Source organism: Plasmodium chabaudi (genome assembly GCF_900002335.3).
Source record: "Plasmodium chabaudi chabaudi strain AS genome assembly, chromosome: 7".
NCBI lineage: Eukaryota > Apicomplexa > Aconoidasida > Haemosporida > Plasmodiidae > Plasmodium > Plasmodium chabaudi.
This window is the reverse complement of record NC_030107.2, coordinates 153,481-172,512: the sequence shown is the minus strand read 5'-3', so window position 1 is coordinate 172,512 and position 19,032 is coordinate 153,481. Positions and strand designations below refer to the sequence as shown.

At 24.3% G+C, this 19,032-nt stretch overlaps 4 protein-coding genes across 4 annotated transcripts; 2 read left to right on the top strand and 2 right to left on the bottom strand.

Annotated features, from left to right (window-relative positions):
• Positions 1–926: 926 nt before the first annotated feature.
• On the top strand, positions 927–1,817 carry PCHAS_0703900 (leucine-rich repeat protein; the record flags this gene model as incomplete). Its single annotated transcript, XM_737443.2, has 1 exon — positions 927–1,817. The coding sequence occupies one exon, from the start codon at positions 927–929 to the stop codon at positions 1,815–1,817; it is 891 nt and encodes a 296-aa protein (XP_742536.2).
• A 1,759-nt stretch (positions 1,818–3,576) lies between these two features.
• Positions 3,577–6,477, top strand: PCHAS_0703800 (oocyst rupture protein 1, putative; the record flags this gene model as incomplete). Its single annotated transcript, XM_016797595.1, has 4 exons — positions 3,577–5,682; positions 5,821–5,896; positions 6,073–6,125; positions 6,205–6,477. The coding sequence occupies 4 exons, from the start codon at positions 3,577–3,579 to the stop codon at positions 6,475–6,477; spliced, it is 2,508 nt and encodes an 835-aa protein (XP_016653532.1).
• A 584-nt stretch (positions 6,478–7,061) lies between these two features.
• Positions 7,062–10,392, bottom strand: PCHAS_0703700 (kinesin-like protein, putative; the record flags this gene model as incomplete). Its single annotated transcript, XM_016797594.1, has 9 exons — positions 7,062–8,471; positions 8,627–8,828; positions 8,971–9,039; positions 9,138–9,253; positions 9,348–9,395; positions 9,481–9,584; positions 9,681–9,738; positions 9,826–9,980; positions 10,140–10,392. The coding sequence occupies 9 exons, from the start codon at positions 10,390–10,392 to the stop codon at positions 7,062–7,064; spliced, it is 2,415 nt and encodes an 804-aa protein (XP_016653531.1).
• Positions 10,393–11,208: 816 nt separating this feature from the next.
• Positions 11,209–18,716, bottom strand: PCHAS_0703600 (conserved Plasmodium protein, unknown function; the record flags this gene model as incomplete). Its single annotated transcript, XM_016797593.1, has 2 exons — positions 11,209–17,471; positions 17,600–18,716. 2 exons carry the CDS (start codon positions 18,714–18,716, stop codon positions 11,209–11,211), a joined length of 7,380 nt encoding a protein of 2,459 aa, XP_016653530.1.
• Positions 18,717–19,032: the final 316 nt, after the last annotated feature.

The following is a 19,032-nucleotide window of genomic DNA, read 5'->3' as shown; positions in this document are numbered from 1 at the left end:
AGAATTGAGAATGGTTGTAAAAATGTTGATAAAAAGATGGTATATATAAGGTTTATTTTTATTTAAAATATGTTTTGACAATCATTTATTTATCTATATGTGTTTGCTTATGCATGTATAAAATTGCTAGGGATATGAAAAAGGATATAGAGAAATACCATTTTATATAGGCAATTATTTTCACCGTCTTAACCAATGACCATTTATGTTTATCTCGCCATTTGTAGGGTTTATAATTTTTTAAAATGTATTTTGATCAACAATTTTTACATATATGAACGATTCTTTTCTCCGATAGTACAAGCCCACTATTTGGCTTCCCTCATTTTTACTTATTGAAATGTTTCGTAAGACATAATTATTTTTGACAAACTTTTAAATGTTCTCCATATATATATGATTAGGTTTGTATGAGTAAATAAAGGGGACAAAGAATGCATATAATAATGATACTATGTTGGTAATAAAATATTATTTTTATATAGAATTGACAAAGGGTAAAAAAAGAAATGTAGGATTATTAAAAATGTGTATAATTAGCAGTCCTTTACGAATTTTCAATTGAAGTGTAAAATTTTCTGCATATTATTTTTGTACTCTCATTGGAAATTGGCTTACTAATCGGGAACATAAAACACATAAAAAAAAGTGAAGAAAAAAGTGAAGAAAAAAAAGGGCAAAAAAAAATGGAAAACAAAAATGGTAAGCAAAAGAACGCGCAGCAATTGAAATGAGACAAGGCATTTTTTGAGACGTGGATGAAAAAAAGTATCGGATTGAAAATGGGGATAGACATTTTTTTAAAATAACACATGTTAATAATAATAATAATGCGGAGAAAAAAGTGAAAAAAATATTAGTATGTCCAAATTTTTATCAAAAAAAAGTTTAGAAAATATTTAAGCAGATTCAATGAGTATAACAAAATGGGAAGTGTAAAATGTGTAAGTAGTGGAAGTTTGAAAAATGAGGACGCCGATTTAGTAGAAACGAATGATGGATGTATGGATAATGAAATGATTAACGAAGAGGTGGAGAATCAAAATAAGCTATTAAGTATTATAAAGGAAGGATTATCAGATATAGAAAAAACATTAAATGGTGAAGGATACGCATTTAGTAATTTAAATTGTAGTTATAAAAATATAGAATATATACCAGAAGATATAATAAATTATATATATTTAAAATATATAAATATGTCTAATAATAAAATTGAAAATATATCAAATTTATATAAGTTAGATAATATATTATTTTTAGATATATCTTACAATTTAATAAATAATTTAGAAGAAATAAAAAGTATGCATCTAAAAAATTGTATATATATGAATATATCACATAATTCAATTAATATAATAAATGATATAAAAATGAAAAATATTATAGAACTTGATTTATCATACAACAATATAGAAAACCTTGATATATATTTTCCAGAGACATTAAAGAATTTAAACATGTCTAATAACAATATAAAAAATATATGTTTTAAAAATAAGTTGGAGAATATAGAATTGTTAGATATTTCTTCGAATCCTATTGAAAATTTAAATTTTTATGAGATTATTCCAAATATAAAAACTTTAAAATTAAATGATAATTATAGTTTACCTATTAATAATTTAAGTGAGTTAAATAATTTTAAAAATATTCAATTTCTAGATATGGAAAATTATCTTCATTTTAAGGATAAATCATATACAGAGATAAAACAAATACTATTTCAAAATACCCCGGATGTAAATTTGAAAAAGTTTAATGGGAACCTAATAATAAAAAATCAGTCCCGTCATAGCAAAGAATCAAAATGAAAACTAAAAAAATTATATTTACAACAGTAGACCCATGCTTATATCCTTATAAATTGAGATCTAAATGGTATATTTATCCCATTGCATAGTTTTTCCTTTTTTTATAAACTAATATTAAGGATAAAAGTTTGAAAAATGAACTTATTGTTTTTTTTTTGAATTATTATAGGGTCTTATTTTTGTAGAAATTGTATAGACACAACGAATTATGTGGTATGCACATTTTTTATTCATCCAATTTATTGCTTATAACCAAATTTGGAAGTGTTAATATATTTATATACAATTGAGAATAAGTTAGTCAAACTTTTTTATATACAAAAGGGAGTCTAAAAATGTGTATGCCATAAAATAATAACAATATGAAATATTAAAAAGAATGATAGTCTAATAACAAACTGGTTTTAGTGCATCCTTTATATATGTAGTAACTATTCATGTGTGTATTTTTAATTATTTCATATTTTACATTTTTTAACTTGGCATTTCCAGTTGTATATAGTACCGTATTTATTGTTTTTTTTTATGTGAAATAGAAAATTCTAGTAGATAAACTGAAGTTATATGGTGTGAAAATAAAAGAATTTTCTCATGGGGTATTTAGGATTGCCATGAAAATATTTATAATATATATTAACCAAAGAAAAACAAACATAGTATATAGCCACGTATCAATGTGCATACATAATTATGCTTGCTTAAATATATGAGAAATCAGAATATTTCAAAAAAGGGTTGATTTAAAATGTGGCAAAAGAGTAGGGAAATAAAAAGAATGAAGGATAAATATATGTAAAAAAATATAAAGGTATATTAAGTATGCTAATAAAATGGATATCATAATTATACAACATAATACAACCATGTAAGGAGAAGAAAGATTGAATATACAGTTGTTTCTACAATATATATATGTATGTGCATTTATCAAAATAATTGAATAAGTGTAAATATATATATTATATATCTATGCATATGTATGCAACATACATTCACACCAGTGTCATATGTGTTCGCCTTTTAGACTTTAAATGAAAATTATAAAATAGCAGTGGTAGTAATGGTAATAAAATATATGCATGTAATATTTTTTTCTTTATACATATATGTATTATATACATGTGTGTAAACATTTTTTTGTTTCTTGAATTAATTTTTTCCCCTGTTATACCTCAATTTTTATTAAAAAAAAAAATTTATAAAAATGATAAAGTACGAAAATATTAACTTAATGATATTAACAAAAAATTCTTAAAAAGAAAAAAGAAAAGAGGAATAAAAATTGAAAGAATAAAATATATATAGTAAAAAGGAAAATGAAATAAAATAAAAAAGCTCAGCAGTTCAGCTAAAATTTTTTGATATATATTTGTGCATACATAGTATAATATATTTTTTTTTTTCCTGCATTATTAAATTCATAAACTGAATTATATAGTCTTTGACAAATTATTTCATTTATGAATATTTGTTAATTAATTTTTTTTGTCACTGAATATATTTTTACACATTTGTATTCATTTTATGAAGCGAAAAAAAATTCCTTTATCTTGAACATAAAACACTTGCTTTATAAGTACAGTGTCTTTGGTCCCTTTGACATTGGGCCCATTTAATTTACGTCTTTTGATTTTTCTGTTTGTTGTTTTAAATTTTCCTTTTATTGTTTTCCTTTTGTGATAAATTGGGTTGATTCTTATGCTCTTCCCTCCCAATCTGTTGTATATTTCGTGCTTCCTTATTTTATAAAAGATAAAATATGGTGAATAGTATGAACAGTGACAAATCTGAAAGTGTTGATAAAACAGATATGGATAATAATGCAAACGATAGAGCATTAGATTATAGCAACATAGCAAATAGCAAACTAAATAATAATGAAGATATTGATGATATAAGTAAAAATGGATTTATTAATGATAACATAAATGATGAAACAAAAATTTCCGATGCTTCCAATAATGATATAAGCATAAAAAAGATATCAAAAGATGTAAATGAAAATTATCAGCATGATGAGTCTGATTATATAAATTGTGATAATGATGATTTACAAAATAAAGATATGCAACCTATTGTAAATAATGAGGGTGTAGAAAAATCGAACCATTTGGAAAATAACTTCATGCAAGAAAATGTTATCCATAGCACTGCTAGTAGTAGTGGTAGTAATAAATCTTGGGAGGGGAAAGAGACAGGAGAAATAGAAAATGGTGATAATGGTTACAAAAATATTTCTAGTGAATCAGTTGATAATTTACATAAAGATGAATATAATTATAAAGAAATAAATTGCATACAAATGGATAATTCAGATTTTAATAAAAGGGAGCAGCATGATGATAAAACTGGGAGTATATCCCCAATGAAAGGAAATGACAATTCAAATAATGATAACCATGAATGTAATATGAACACATGGAATAAGAGCAATTGTGACGGTAGTGAAGATATGATAAATTATGAAAATGAAAAAAATTCAGAGAGTCATGAAAAATCAAATAACTACAATTTAGAGCATAATGAATTAGATAAAAATGTGGACAGCTTTGACGAACAAAAAGAAAAAGATATTTCACAAAATTGTGATAATAGTGGAAATAGTAACAACAATAAAAACGATTGTAATGATGAAAATAATTTTGATTTAAATAATGCAAGTGGAGAAGCAGATATGGATAAAGTAAGAGAGACGGAAGAGGAAAAAAACGAGGTTAGCAATAATGAGGGCAATACAATTGTTACTAAAAATAATTCAAATGATAAGGATGATAATATTATATCTAATGGCAATAATGTGTTACATACATTTAAAGAAAATGAAAATAATATTGAACAAAATAATGATATAGCTAGTGAGAATAATTTAGAGACTGATACAAACTTAAATGAATTCAAAGAAGGGAGTAAAAAGGAAAAAGACGAAAACGATATTAACAATGTTAATAATAATATGGATGAAAAGAAATATGATTCAAATTTAAATGAAAATGAAGAGAGAGTAATAGATGGTGAAGGAAATGTTAATATAAAGAATGCAGAAAAAGAATTAAATAATTATAATAGTTTTGAAAAAGATAAAAAATGTGAGGATGAATGTGAAAAATCCAATATGGAAAATGATAATTATGATGATATAAATAAAAAAAGGAAGCACATTTCGTCCTATGATGAATCAAGAAAGGATAGGAAATTAAATGATCAGAAAGAATATGAAGAAGTTGAGAATGGACATGCAAATAAATATGCGAATGGTACTACTACCAATACCATTAATGCAGGACCTTGTGAAAATAATAACACGAACATGACAAAATACGTAAGCAACACAGAAGGAATAGTTTATAGGAATAATATAAATACATATAGTAGAGACAATTTTAATAGTAGTGCAATAAATTTAAAGATCGAAAATGAAGCAAACGGTGCTAACGACACAAGTGGGGCTTATTTTTCAGGAATAAAAATTAACAATTCAGAACAAAATTACAATTATAATAAACTAATTTTACAACAAAATAATAAAGATAGTTTAAATAAAGAAGAAAAAAATGATGGTGAAAATAATTTAGAAAATTTGAAAGAATATGATGAAAAAAGCAGAGATAATGATGATGAATATGAAGATGAACAAAATGAAAATATGTCTGATAATAATTATAGTGATGATGAAAAAACAAATTTAGATAGTTGTAATATTAATGATAAAAAAAAAAATAAAAATGATAATGAAACGTTATTACCTATAGCTAATATTAGTAGAATTATGAAACGAATACTTCCAGCAAAGGCAAAAGTTGCAAAAGAAAGTAAAGACATAATACGGGAATATGTTACAGAATTTATTCAATTTTTGACTAGCGAGGTAAGCAAAAATGAAAAAACACATATTTAGTAAAGCGGAAAAATTTTGAGTTTGACACTATTGCAATGGTCTGCTTTGTTAATAATATTTGCGCTTTATTTATCATTTTGTTTATTTTGCTATATATTTTTTGAATAGGCAAGTGATAGGTGTCTAAATGAGAAGCGAAAAACTATTAATGGGGAAGATATATTATTTTCTATGGAAAAATTAGGTAGATACTTTTTTTGATATTATTACGATTTTAATTGTATATACGGATGTGCTAAATTTATATTAGTGTATTTTCCATATATCTTTGTATCGTTGTTTTGGTTTATGTATTTGCACAAAATAAAATGATAATATGTTTGAGAAAATGATTATTTTTTTTTCTTTTTTTTCGTAAAGGATTTAATGACTACGTTGAACCACTATCAGAGTACCTAAACAAGTGGAAACAGGTAGGACAGAAAAAACAAAAAAAAACGGAATAATAAATTTAAAATTTATAACAAATTATAACCTTTTCCTGGTATACAGATGAAGGGATTAAGCACTTCGAATAGATATTATGATAAGAAGTTTGATATATCACGAAATTCTCAAGAACAAAATATGTTAATAAATTATAATACAAATATTTTTAATAACATGAACAACAATAATTATTATATCAAAGAGAATTATGGTTACAATGAAGTCAATTGTACTGCTACCAATTTTTTTAGAAATGAAAAAAATGAGTTTTGTAATAATAATTTTAATAATGCTTATTTTAATAATAATGGGAAAAATAATATAAACAGGATTTAGTTTGAAACATAGGATAATCGTTAGTTAATTAATTTTGTTTTGGGCATGTATATATGTAAATCCAAAGAATACAGCTATTGGTATTTCTTTTTAAAGCTATGGAGTTAGCATGTCTTGTTCTTCTTTTTAAGAGCCGTAAGCATGCTTATTTGTGAAACCACAAATAGTTGGTTTTTTTCAAAAGTTTTGCTAAAACTTTCTGGCATTTTGATTAATTCTACCTCCTATGAAATCCTTCAGTAATTTCTATTTATTAATAAGGGCGCACATATATATTTGTGTATATGTACATGTGCATATTTTATTATCCTTATGAAGGGAATACAAAAAAATAATGTATTTTATGAAAAAGGGGATGCCAAATTGCAGTATCAAGGTTATTATAAAAATTGGGTAAATCTTTGAAATGCGATTAAGAAGAAATAAGTTTTGAAAGAACTTAAAAAAAATTAAATAACAAAAAAATATAATATACATAAATGGCATTGGCAATTTTTGCCAAGTGTAATGAAAATGGGGGTTATCACAAATTTCCTATGACACAGTGCTATTTATGGATAATTCGAAGATAAATTTATTTAATTTCAGATTTCCTTTGAGATAAGGTTTTGATTATATTTTTCATTTATTTGTTGATATATAGAAACAATATTTTTATTTAGATTTTTTAAAGAACAATCTTCATCTTGTAGATGATTACTTAACTCCACACCTATAATAATTGCATCATATGTTTGTTTTAATTTTTCATAATCGTAATTTGTAATATTTATACTTTTTTTCCCATTTTTTAGTATCAAACTATATTTATTATTATATACATTTTTTAAAATATTTGCTAACACTTGAGTATTTTTAAATAATATTATATTTAAATAATTTAATTTTAAAATAGTATTAATTTTATCGTTTAATTTGTTGATTTCCATTTGGAATATTTTACTAATATCTGTGTAAAGTAGGTCGATTTGTTTTTTCTTTTGATTCATGTTTTCATATAAGTACGATGTGCTTGGGGCGGTCATAATTGTGTTGGTATGTATTGGCGAGGTGGCAGTGGTGGTGTGTATTGGAGAGGTGGCAGTGGTGGTGTGTATTGGAGAGGTGGCAGTGGTGGTGTGTATTGGAGAGGTGGCTGCGTTGGCGTATTGTATAATTCCATCGGTCTGTTTTATTGATAAGCTTTTGGAAATTGGCAAAAAGTGGTTTTCTTCGATCTTAACATAAGAGGAATAATTTTCTACACTTTGGTAAGGCATAGATGAAGCAGGATTAGACTTATTTAGACTAAGGGGAATAGTATTTTGTTTTTCCAGGTCTTTTACATTTTGATTATCATTGTCATTATCATTATTATCATTATTTTGGGTGATGGTAGAAGCGGGGTTAGTGTTTGATTCTTTTTGCTTAGAATATATGATGTCGTTTAAATATTGTGTATTTTTATTTAATTTATTTTTTTTTTTTTTCAAAAGATTTATTAAGTAGTTATGATTATTTTTTAATTGCTCTTTATTATTTTCCTCTACCTTAACAACTTTGATTAGATTATTAATTATATCGTTTTTTTTTTTAATTAAATTATTATACTTATGTCTAATTAGGTTTGTAAATAATTCCATGAGTTTATTTATCAGGATATCACTAGTATGGTTTATTATTTTGAATTTTATATTTTTTTTTTTAAAATTATAAATATAATTATTTGGGTTAATGCAATTTTCATTGGTCTTATCACTATTGTTATTATTTTTTTTTAAAAATTGAAGACTCTCAAAATTTGAATCAAAGCTTTCATATTCTTCTTCAGAGGAAAGACTTTTATTATTATCTGAATTTTGTGAATTGCTACTTATTTTGTTTTTTGTTATTTTTTGTTTGATCATTTTACACCTCTTTGAAAATATTAAACTATTTATAAAGTCTTCTATTTTATGGCAATTGGGATTTAAGCAAATTAAAATGTGCATGAATGAGTTTCCATTAAGGCTATTCTAATATGAAGAGTTAAAAAAAGGGTGATAAGTGTTTGTTACTTTATGTAAAATATCGTTTTAAGAAATGTAAATAAGGTATACTACATTTTAATAATTTCTCTATCATCTATATGTGTATATGTATGGGTATGTGCATAATTTTTTTGGGTTACTTTTAAAAGCCTTGTCAATTTGGAATCTCTATATGGAATATGCACATTATAGGAATTTTCGTTGTCGCTTTTAAATTTATCATTTGTCTTTGTTCGATTTATATTTTTGGCAATTTTATTTTTGGTGCTTAGTGATATTATAACTCGATTTAAGACAGACAATGTATTGTTAATGTTGATGAGTTCCTTTTTGTTGATCATTCTGTGTGTAGGAAAAATTACAAAGGTGTATGCACATGGGTATGTATAGAGAGTTATGCTTATTTAAAATATGGGGATTACATTTTTTGCTTTCTCATTATATTCTATTACGATTATTTAGTATTAAGTTTTCAAAGGCTAACTTTATATCGTTAAATTTTTCGGAACCAGCTAAGTCGATGAAATTAATCTGAGAGAAAAATTCTCTTTCCCTTTAGTATAGAAGATAAAAGATGGAAATAAAAATTGTGAATATGTTTGTTTGTGTAATTAAAAATTATAAAGTTTATATTTTTGATTTTTATTGTACTTGGCTATTTTGTGCTGATATACAGTTAAAAGGCAATGTGACCTAGAGGATACCAAATTTTTTTTTGTTGCATATGTTTTTCTATATTTAAAACATAAGCTGATAATATTTTTAACCTAAAAAGGATGTAAATAGTTTGAAAAGTAATTTATTTTTACAATAAAAATTTTTGTGAATATTATTTAGCTTGAATGAATATTTTTATTGTACATCGTCAATATTTTTCACTGGGAGGAGTGTAATATTTTCCACGTAGGTCTGCATAGAAGAAAGAATTCGATCATGAATATTTTTTCAATATTTCTGTGTTTATTGATTTTTTTTTTATAATTTTTTGTTTTACATTTCCCTTTTTGTCTTCTCTAATATTATTGTCATTAAATTTTGAGTAGTAACTAATTGTTTCGTCAGTAGTTGTTGGTAATTGAGATAGTTGGAAAATTTTTCCTAAGCATTTGAATTTAAATAAAATTAACATTTGTATATTATAAATCATAGATAGATTGCATTATTTTTGATAATCTTTTTTTTATTTGATCTTACCTAGGTCTCTTGTTTTTTCCAGATAAATTTCTACAACGGATATAGAAATTTCGACATTCTGACAAAAAGTTGAAAAAATAAAATATTGACGAGATGAAATAATTTATGCATTATTTAAAATGTAATGACTATCATTTGAGCATACCTTATTTATATTTTGTAGTTGAAAAAAATAGTTTAAAGAATAGTAGATTAATCCATTGTTTTCTATACTGTCTGAATCGGTTCTATCTCCATATAATGTATAGGTCTTGCCACTATTTGTATTTCCATATGCTAATATTGAGCTATTGTATCCATCTTTATTTTTATATGAACATGCAAAAAAAATTGAAATCGTAAAATGAAATAATATGATTGAAGTGAGAGTGTGGAACTATTATTATGCATATTTTTTTTGGCGGATAATTCTTGCGAACTTTTGATTAGAGATAATTTGTTTTGCATATATGTAGTTACTTATAAAATTGTTTATGAGATTTTTGCCAATTAGTTGGAAAATATCATTTTGATTATTATGAACATCGAAGACATGATTAAAATTGAAAGTTTTTGTTATGATTTCACTCATATCATTGTAACTTTTTTTATTTTCAAATAAAAGTAGTTGATTATTTTTTACTTTATAAATTGCACAATCATCATCTTTTAGTTTAGAAAAATTTTCAATATTCGGTTTAATTCTTAAAAAAACTTTTATATTTTCGTTCATATTGGTGTTGAAAATGGTGTGTTATAATTGTATGTACGTATGTATATATAAAGATACAAACAAGAGAATCTAGCATTCTCAATATCCAAACAATAATCGCCAATTTAAACTTGCAAATATTTATATGTACATATGCACAAAGTATGAACACTGAACGAATATAGGATTAAACAAGGAGTGCGAGCAAATTGGTATATATATTAGTTTTATTTTTTAGAGGAATGGTGACTGAAATATTCCATTATCATTGTCCTGTCTAATTGGAGAATAATAATAATATAGTACGCATGTTCACTTTCGCTTTTCGTAAATATGCGAACATCATTCTGCATAGGCTCATAAATATATACGTGCATAATTTTCTTTTAGATAGGAAAATAATTAAAAAAAATAATAAATAAAATTTCAAGTTTATATTTATACCTTTGGATAATTAAAAGCATGTATACATGTTGAAAAGGTATACGGATTATGTGTCTAAAAAATTGTGTGCATGATGCACGAAATGGATAAACGAGTGAATTTAGCAAACTAAAAAGTTATATGAAAAAAAAATAAAAAGCATATACAGAAATAATGGAATATGAAGATACATAGAATGTATAGTACTGTGTATGAGATATATGTCTTTTATTTTAAAAGCATAAAGGGAATTATTTAAATGAGAAGAAAAAGAAAAAAATAATAAATAGAAAGTTTATTAAAAAGTAGGAAATAATAAATATAAGATTTACTAATAACTGATTTGGATATACATTGTTGGTAAGAAGGTTTATGATCAAATGATTGCATTTATTTTCTTTATAATTATTGTATTTATAAAATGTTTGATATGTTTATAAAATTATTGTTAGCTTCTAATAATTTGGATATATTTAGGGAAGGATTTGTATTGCTTTCATTAAAATAGTTGATTTGTGATTTTACATCATTTTTTTTTTTTTTTTTTTTATTTTTAAAATTTGGTGAGTTATTATTGTTACTATAATTAGAGTGGTTATTTAGATCCGTAGGAGAATTATAATAATTTTCATGAACCTCTGTTGGAGTTAAATAATTGGTTGATAATTTATCTGAAGTATTCATTTTTGGATTCATAATAAATTGGCCACAATCAGAATCATTGTAATTTTTATTAATTTGATCAGAACAGAAATTGTCTATAATATCATTTTTATTTGTATGATCGATATATATACCATTTTTGATACGCGAAGGTTCAAATAAATTACCTTGAGAGATGTCTTTATTGATTATACTATCATTTGCTTGTACATGTTTTGATATATTTTCTATTAAATTATTATTGATTCGTTCATTATTGTAATAATTGCAATAATAATTTGTATAATAATTATTATTTTGTTCCATGGGTACATTAAGATTATCAAACTCGTTAGAAGCATTTTGATCGATACTATTGATGGTGTCTTGAGGTATTTCAGTTGAATTATCGGTATTTTCTTCTCCAATTTTGTCATCATTTTTTTTATCTCTTTGTTGTGATGTAACATTTTTTCTTTTATAAGTTGTTTTTTGAGGTTGGGCATTTGTATTTTTTTTTTTCGAATAATGAGTAGGTTGATATTCTGTATGTTCATTATTTTCTCGGGTATTATATTTTCTTTTTTTTTTATATTTACATAATTTTTTTGTAAGTTTAATAATTTTGCTTTTGTTGTTAAAAAATTCGCTGATATGTTCTTTATAAAAATGTAAAACAGTTTTATCGATGTCTATCATTCTTTTTCTTTTTGTTGTTCGAGAGCTAGCAACATTTTTACTGAATCGTGTTTCCATTAATTTTAAATTTATACAATCAATATCGATAGTATCTTCAGGAACATATTTATTAATTTCATTAGTATTTAGATAATTATTTTTTAAAAATGATCCATAGCTTCCATTACAACATCTAGGAACCCAAAGAAGATCATGAGAATTCGTTTTATTATGAATAATATCAATTATGCTAATATAAAATTTGACTTTCCCAAATAGATAAAGCATAGAAAAACTCGACTTATTTTCTTCAAATTGATTTATATTTGAATTATCTTCATTTTCTGAATTAATACAATCACTGATTGTAATATTATCATCATCATTAATATCTAGTTCATCTGCTTTTGTATCTTTTGTGAAATTTTTTATATAATCTTCTTCATATCCATCATATTTTTCAGGTCTAATTTTTATGAAATTATTTTTTCCTATTGTTTCTGATTTTGTAATATCTTTATTATTTGTATTTAGATAAATCCCCATATTTGAGTTATAAAAATAATTATCAGATAGACTATCATTTGTTTTGTTATTTTTGTCAGTACAATTTCTTAAGTAATATTTATCGTTATTATTAATTGGATATAAAGAATTATTGTATATGTATGTATTATCTCTAGGGTAATTATTTATATGTGGATCTGCCTTTATAGATGATAAATACATTTCTTTTTGCCCAATATTATAAATATCATTAAACTGATTATATTGGCAATTTCTATGATTTATAAGATCTTGTGTAGGTGTGTTAGACAATTCTTTTTCATTAAACGGCATGGGGGATGATTGGTTAGCATATGATGTTGGTGATGTAGCATCATTGTAATATGTATTATTAATACTTGTATTTTTCGATGTAGATATTGGATTTTCTGAACTAACAATATCTGGATCTACTTGATCAGTTTGATTATTATTATATGGAGAAAAGGTATCGGTATTCTTTTCGTTATCATGAATAGTATGCTCTGTAGTATTGGGATGGCTTTCGATTCGATCCGCATTGTTGCTATTATATCGTAGGTGGTAATTTTCTTTATTATGTTCTATATAATTAAAATTTTTAGAATAATATGTTTTTTTTTGTGTATCTAGATTATTGTTATATATTCTGTTTAGGGGATATTCACAGGAATCAATTGTTGTATTCATTGCCATAACATGATTAGAAGTAGTATACAAATTATTTGGATCATTTTGTGAACCTACATTTAAATATTTTAAAGTATTTTCATAATTGATTCGATATGTATTAATATGTGAATGTGAATTATTAGCATTTGTTTCTTTTTCATATTGCATATGAATTTGGTTAGTGTGAGAAACGGTTGGAGGAAGATTCCCGTTATCTATACCAGATGCAAAATCATTTGAACGATTTATAATGATATTATTTAAATTGTATCTTGATTTTAAATCAAATGAAACTTGATTATTATCATTTTGAAGTATACCAGGAAGCTGATTGAATTTACAATAATTTTGATACATACTTTGGTTATTCATTTTTTCATCGAATTGTATTATAGAAGGTTGATTCATTTTTTTATTAGCATTTGCTTTATTATATGAATAGAAATTTTCATTTGTATATATTTGAGCATATTCATTTTGTTTATTTTCTTTATTTATTTTATTTTCATGGATATAATAATTAGTTCCATTCATATTTGTAGTGTCTATCAATTTATTTTTATTATTGCAATTATCATAGAAATTTAAAAATTTAAAATGAGATGGATCATTATTATCTTCATTTTGAGAATGCATTAATTTTTCTTCGTTTAGATATACTTTTTTTTCACATTCATTTGGGTTATCAAATTCGAGTTCTTTTGTGTCTTGGTTTTGTAATAGATTAATATTATTAGTGATGTTAAATTTATGATATGATGAATTTGAATTGTTAAAATTTGTGGAATTTATTGATTGATTATTGTTGAGAGCATATTGAATATATTTTTCATCTGTTTTGTTTCCTATTTTGTTATTATCTTTATTTTCAATTTTGTCATTGCATTGGTCGTCTTCGTAAATAACATTTAATTCGCTTTCCTCTTTATTTTGTTTATTTACTAAGTTTACTTTTTCATCTTTTTCAGATTTTATATCTTCAACTGGTGTACAAAAATCCTGATTATTTGTTTTGCCATGTGCAAGGTTTAAATTGTCTATCTCTTTTCGTTCTTTTAAATTTTGAGTGTTATCATAATTTTTGGTATTTTCAATTTGGTTAAGCTTATAAATTATATTTTCATCTACTTCATTAATTTCTTCTGTTTTGTTTCCATCAGCCTTTATTTGTTTCGTATTTAAATTTGCATTCATATGATCTGAAATTTGATGAGTTTGAGAAAAATTGTCGGCAATGCTACTTATTTTATGTTTATTTGATTCCATGGTATTATCGATATCATCTATTTTGTTGTCTACATGGAAGTTATAATTATTATTGTTTATTTTTATTATTTCGTTTGACTGAGTTGTAGGTGTGGAATTTTTTTGTGACGTTTCCTCATCACCTTGGCAATTCTGTTCATCTGTTTTTTCATTTAATGCATTATCATTGTTTATGTCATTTTTAAGTTGGTTGTTTAAACTTGCCTTTTCGTTTTCCTGAATAGGCTCAGAAGTATCGCCTGAATGATTGCCCTCGTTTTTATTCTTCATATTTGTAGGTTCGATAAATGTTATATTTAATTTTGAATCGTTTGGTTGAATTAGTTCAGGATCTTTGGAAATGTCATCATTATTTATTAGTTTGTCTTTATTTTGTGAATCAGTATTTATTTGTCTATCAAGTTCAATAGTCTGATTTTTATTATCATTTTTTTCGTCGCTAAAACTTGTATTTTTATTTTCTTTTTCAGAGTTTTCAACAACTTCACGATTTTCGATTATATTTTGTGGTACGTCATAAAAATTGTTTTGGGTGTGTGAAAAATTGGAATTGGAAGGACCACTACAGTTTTGATAATATTGAGATAAACAAGAAGATGGATCAGTGTTGTGTTCATTGTATCGGGTTGTAGAAGCATCATAAAATTGATTATTCTTATTTTGTGGTATATTTGATAAATTTTTTTCAGAAATAAAATTATTGTTGGTATTATAATTCCGATATTGTAAATGTGGATAGTGAGTAATATGCTGAGTATCAAACGAATGGATATCGATAATAGTAGGGTTGTTAGAAATTTGTTGAATACATTTATTATTTTGATTGATCATGGAATCATTTATTAGATAATTATTGATATGGGCATCTGTGAGAATTGAACTATTTATATTTTGATTAGGAGTGATAGAAATATTATATAAATGATTATTATTAATAATATCAATTGGTGGTTCATTAAAAGTGTTATTTATTGTATTTTCATATGGTATATTATTATTTTTCATATTATTTATAAAATTATTATATTCATATTTTGAATAATTATTTAATTGGATAATTTGATTGTCTTTTTTATAAGGGGGAAAATTATTCATATTTATATTATTTATGTCTAATTCAATATTATGTGTATAATTTGATATAGTTGTATTTTTATTAATAAAATTATTAGAATTTTTTTTGTTCATACAATTATTATATATGTCAGAATTGTTATTTCTATTTGGGCAATGCTTATGTATATGGTCAGAATTAAAATTTTCTATTTTTCTATCTATACTATATATGTTATAATTCATATTGTTAGGAAAACTATTTGATGGATTTACTGAATAAATATGATCAGAATTTATGTTACGATTTATGAAATTATTTTTATTGCTTATTTTTATATCATTTAAATTATTTTGATTATTTTCTTTTTTCAAATGATTTTCATCTATATTATCTAGTATGTAATTATTTACGCCATTGGCCTCTGTATGATGGATGTTGTTATTTTTTATAGAGCATGTATAGGGGTATGCATTTTTGTAGTTATTTACAGCGTTTGAAATGGTGTAGGTGTCATTTTGGATAGTTCCATTATTGCTACCATGCTCGCAATTGTTTAGTGAATCATTTTTTTTATGAGCAGCACCATTTTTATTATTACTAGAGAAATATTCAGAGGGCTCTGGTGTATTAGAAAGTGGTCGTTCGTAAATATTATTGTTGTTACTATTTGCAAGACTTTCATTGAATGTTATGGAAATGTTTTCTGGATTTTCTTCACTATTAATTCGATTATTTTCAGTTTTATCGTCCTCATTAGTGTTATTATCAATATTTTTTCTTAGTGTATTAGGGCTTTCTACTTTTTTAGTTTCTAAATGTGAGAAATTGTTATTTTCATTTTCACAGTTGTTCCTGTATGCTTTGTTGTTATTTCGTTGTGTCGATTTTAAATCTGATTCATATTGATTAAATGTTTGAAGTGCTTTATCATTATTTTGTGAGTTATTATGAGCGTGATTACTTCTTAAATTATAGTATTTATTGTAATTAGTATTGCATGGAGTAAAATTTTCGTCATCAATAATATCTCCGCTAATGTTATTATTTTTATTTTTATATGTTTGATCGGAATATAAATCGTTAATATTTATTTGGTTAAAGAAATTTGTATTGTTAATAATATTGCTTTCATTAAATTTTATATTAGTTATTGTGTCTGGGCAATTTGCTGGATATTTGTTTTGAACATTTTGATCATCTGTATTATTTATATCGGCCATATTTCTAATATCTTGACTATTGCTTTTGTTAGTAGGAATTCGAATTTCACTTTTTATATTGTCTTCTTTAAAGGATTGGAAATCATTTTTGTGTTTAAAATATTCAAAATGATTTATATTTGAATCATTGGAAAAATTAATGTTATTAAGACGTGGAGTTTTAAACATTTCATCATCTATATGATTTTTTTTTATATCAGCATAATTTAAGTTATTTAAAATGGGGCTAGCCATATTTATATTATTTCTAGGTGTTCTATTAATATCATTGAAATGGTTTAGATTGTTATAATTATATTCATTATTTGGAAAAACATTTTCGTCAAATAAGTTTATATTGTTTGGAGTGTATTCATAATTTTGATGAGATTGGTTTTCATCTTTTGATTTGTAAAGATATAATGGTGTTTTTACTATATGTTTAAAAGTTATATGTCTATCTGTGTTTATTTGGATTTTTCTGATAATACTCACACTACATTTTTTTCCGCTACCATAAATATTTCCATTGTTTAATACAAAAACGTGTAGATAATTATCTGTGTCTTCTTTTTTTATCCCTAGGCATATGCATATACACCGATGAATATTATATAGGGTCATCCCGCTATGAATACCTACAAAGGAATGAAACATTTGTATAGTAAGTTAATTTTAAGTTTTCACCAATATATATGTATATATGGAAAAAGGGAATGCTTGTAAATTGTGCAAAAACAAGAGAACAAAGCAATGAATGAATTACCTATATATCGGCATATGTTCTTATTATTAAAGGAGGTACTTATTTTTAGTTCAATAATATCATATTCATTTATATTTTTATAAACACGGACATTTTTGTTTAATGAGAAATTTATGGGATTAGGTATATTGGGATTTAATAAATTGATGGTATTACATTTATATTCATTATTTATACCTTTTGTGCATATATTATTGGTTGTGTATTGATGATTTATATTTATGTTCGATGCTTGGAGTGGTTGTTTATTATCACCATTTTCATTGTTTCCATTTGTATTATTATTATGTTTAAGTGCATTATTTGGATATTCATGGTTACAAAATTGGCTCGATTTCAAAGGACTACCTTCTTTCCCTTCATCCATTACAGTGGGATTATTGACCATACAATTAGCATAGTAATTATTAGAATTATTGAATTGGCTCATTGACATTGGGTTTATGATTTGTTCATAATTATTATGGAGAGCAGTACTAATTTGGTCTTGTAGTTTTATTTTTTCTTTTGGAATATGATTGATAGTTTTTTCATGAATATATGATGAAGGTATTTTTTGAAAATCTGAAATGTGTGGAACATTATTTATATCTTTTTGAGGATTTTCATTTTTAATTAAATTAAGAATATTAATATTTTGATTATTAGAATATTTGGTAAATTGGTTATATTCATTTCCTGTTATGCTAGTATAAGAAATCATGATATGATCATCTATTTGTTGTGCATTTTGTTCATTTTTAATTTTTTTAAAATTTTCTATAATATTTTCAAAATGATGAATTAAAGATGGGTATAAAATTAATGATCTTGTTAATAAATTTGAATAGACAAATATTTTATATAAATCATTTCTACTTAGCTTTTTAAAATTAAAATTTTTATCAATATAATTTGTGTTTATTATTTTAATTAATTTTATCATATCACAATCATCAGTTGTACTGTTGTTTGTGTCATTATATAATGAGTCTTTATTTCTTGTGCTAAATGTATAATTGATTTTAAAGTCATCAAATCCACTAAAAAAATGTTTATTTTTAATTTTTTTATTATTTTCCTTTTTGCACATTGGCATTGAATTTGGAGTGTTGTACTCTTCTTTCATCACGTCCATTTTGGTTAAATTTGAAAGTAAGGAAGTGACGAAATGAGTAATCAAATATGTGAATAACTGATAAATTATAAACTAAAAATACAAATAATAACAATTGCAAAAACAAAATTAAATAAAACAAGGTCACATATAGGTCACTTTTATATTATACTATATCATATCTAAAGAAACGAAATATTACAAAAAACAAGTGTAAACTATTAATATATATACGCATGTGTCTTGTCTAGACAGATAAATGGTATATGACCAGTGACTGTAGTTTAATATACTAACTAGAAATTTGTGTATTCCTATATATTTCTTATATATAGAA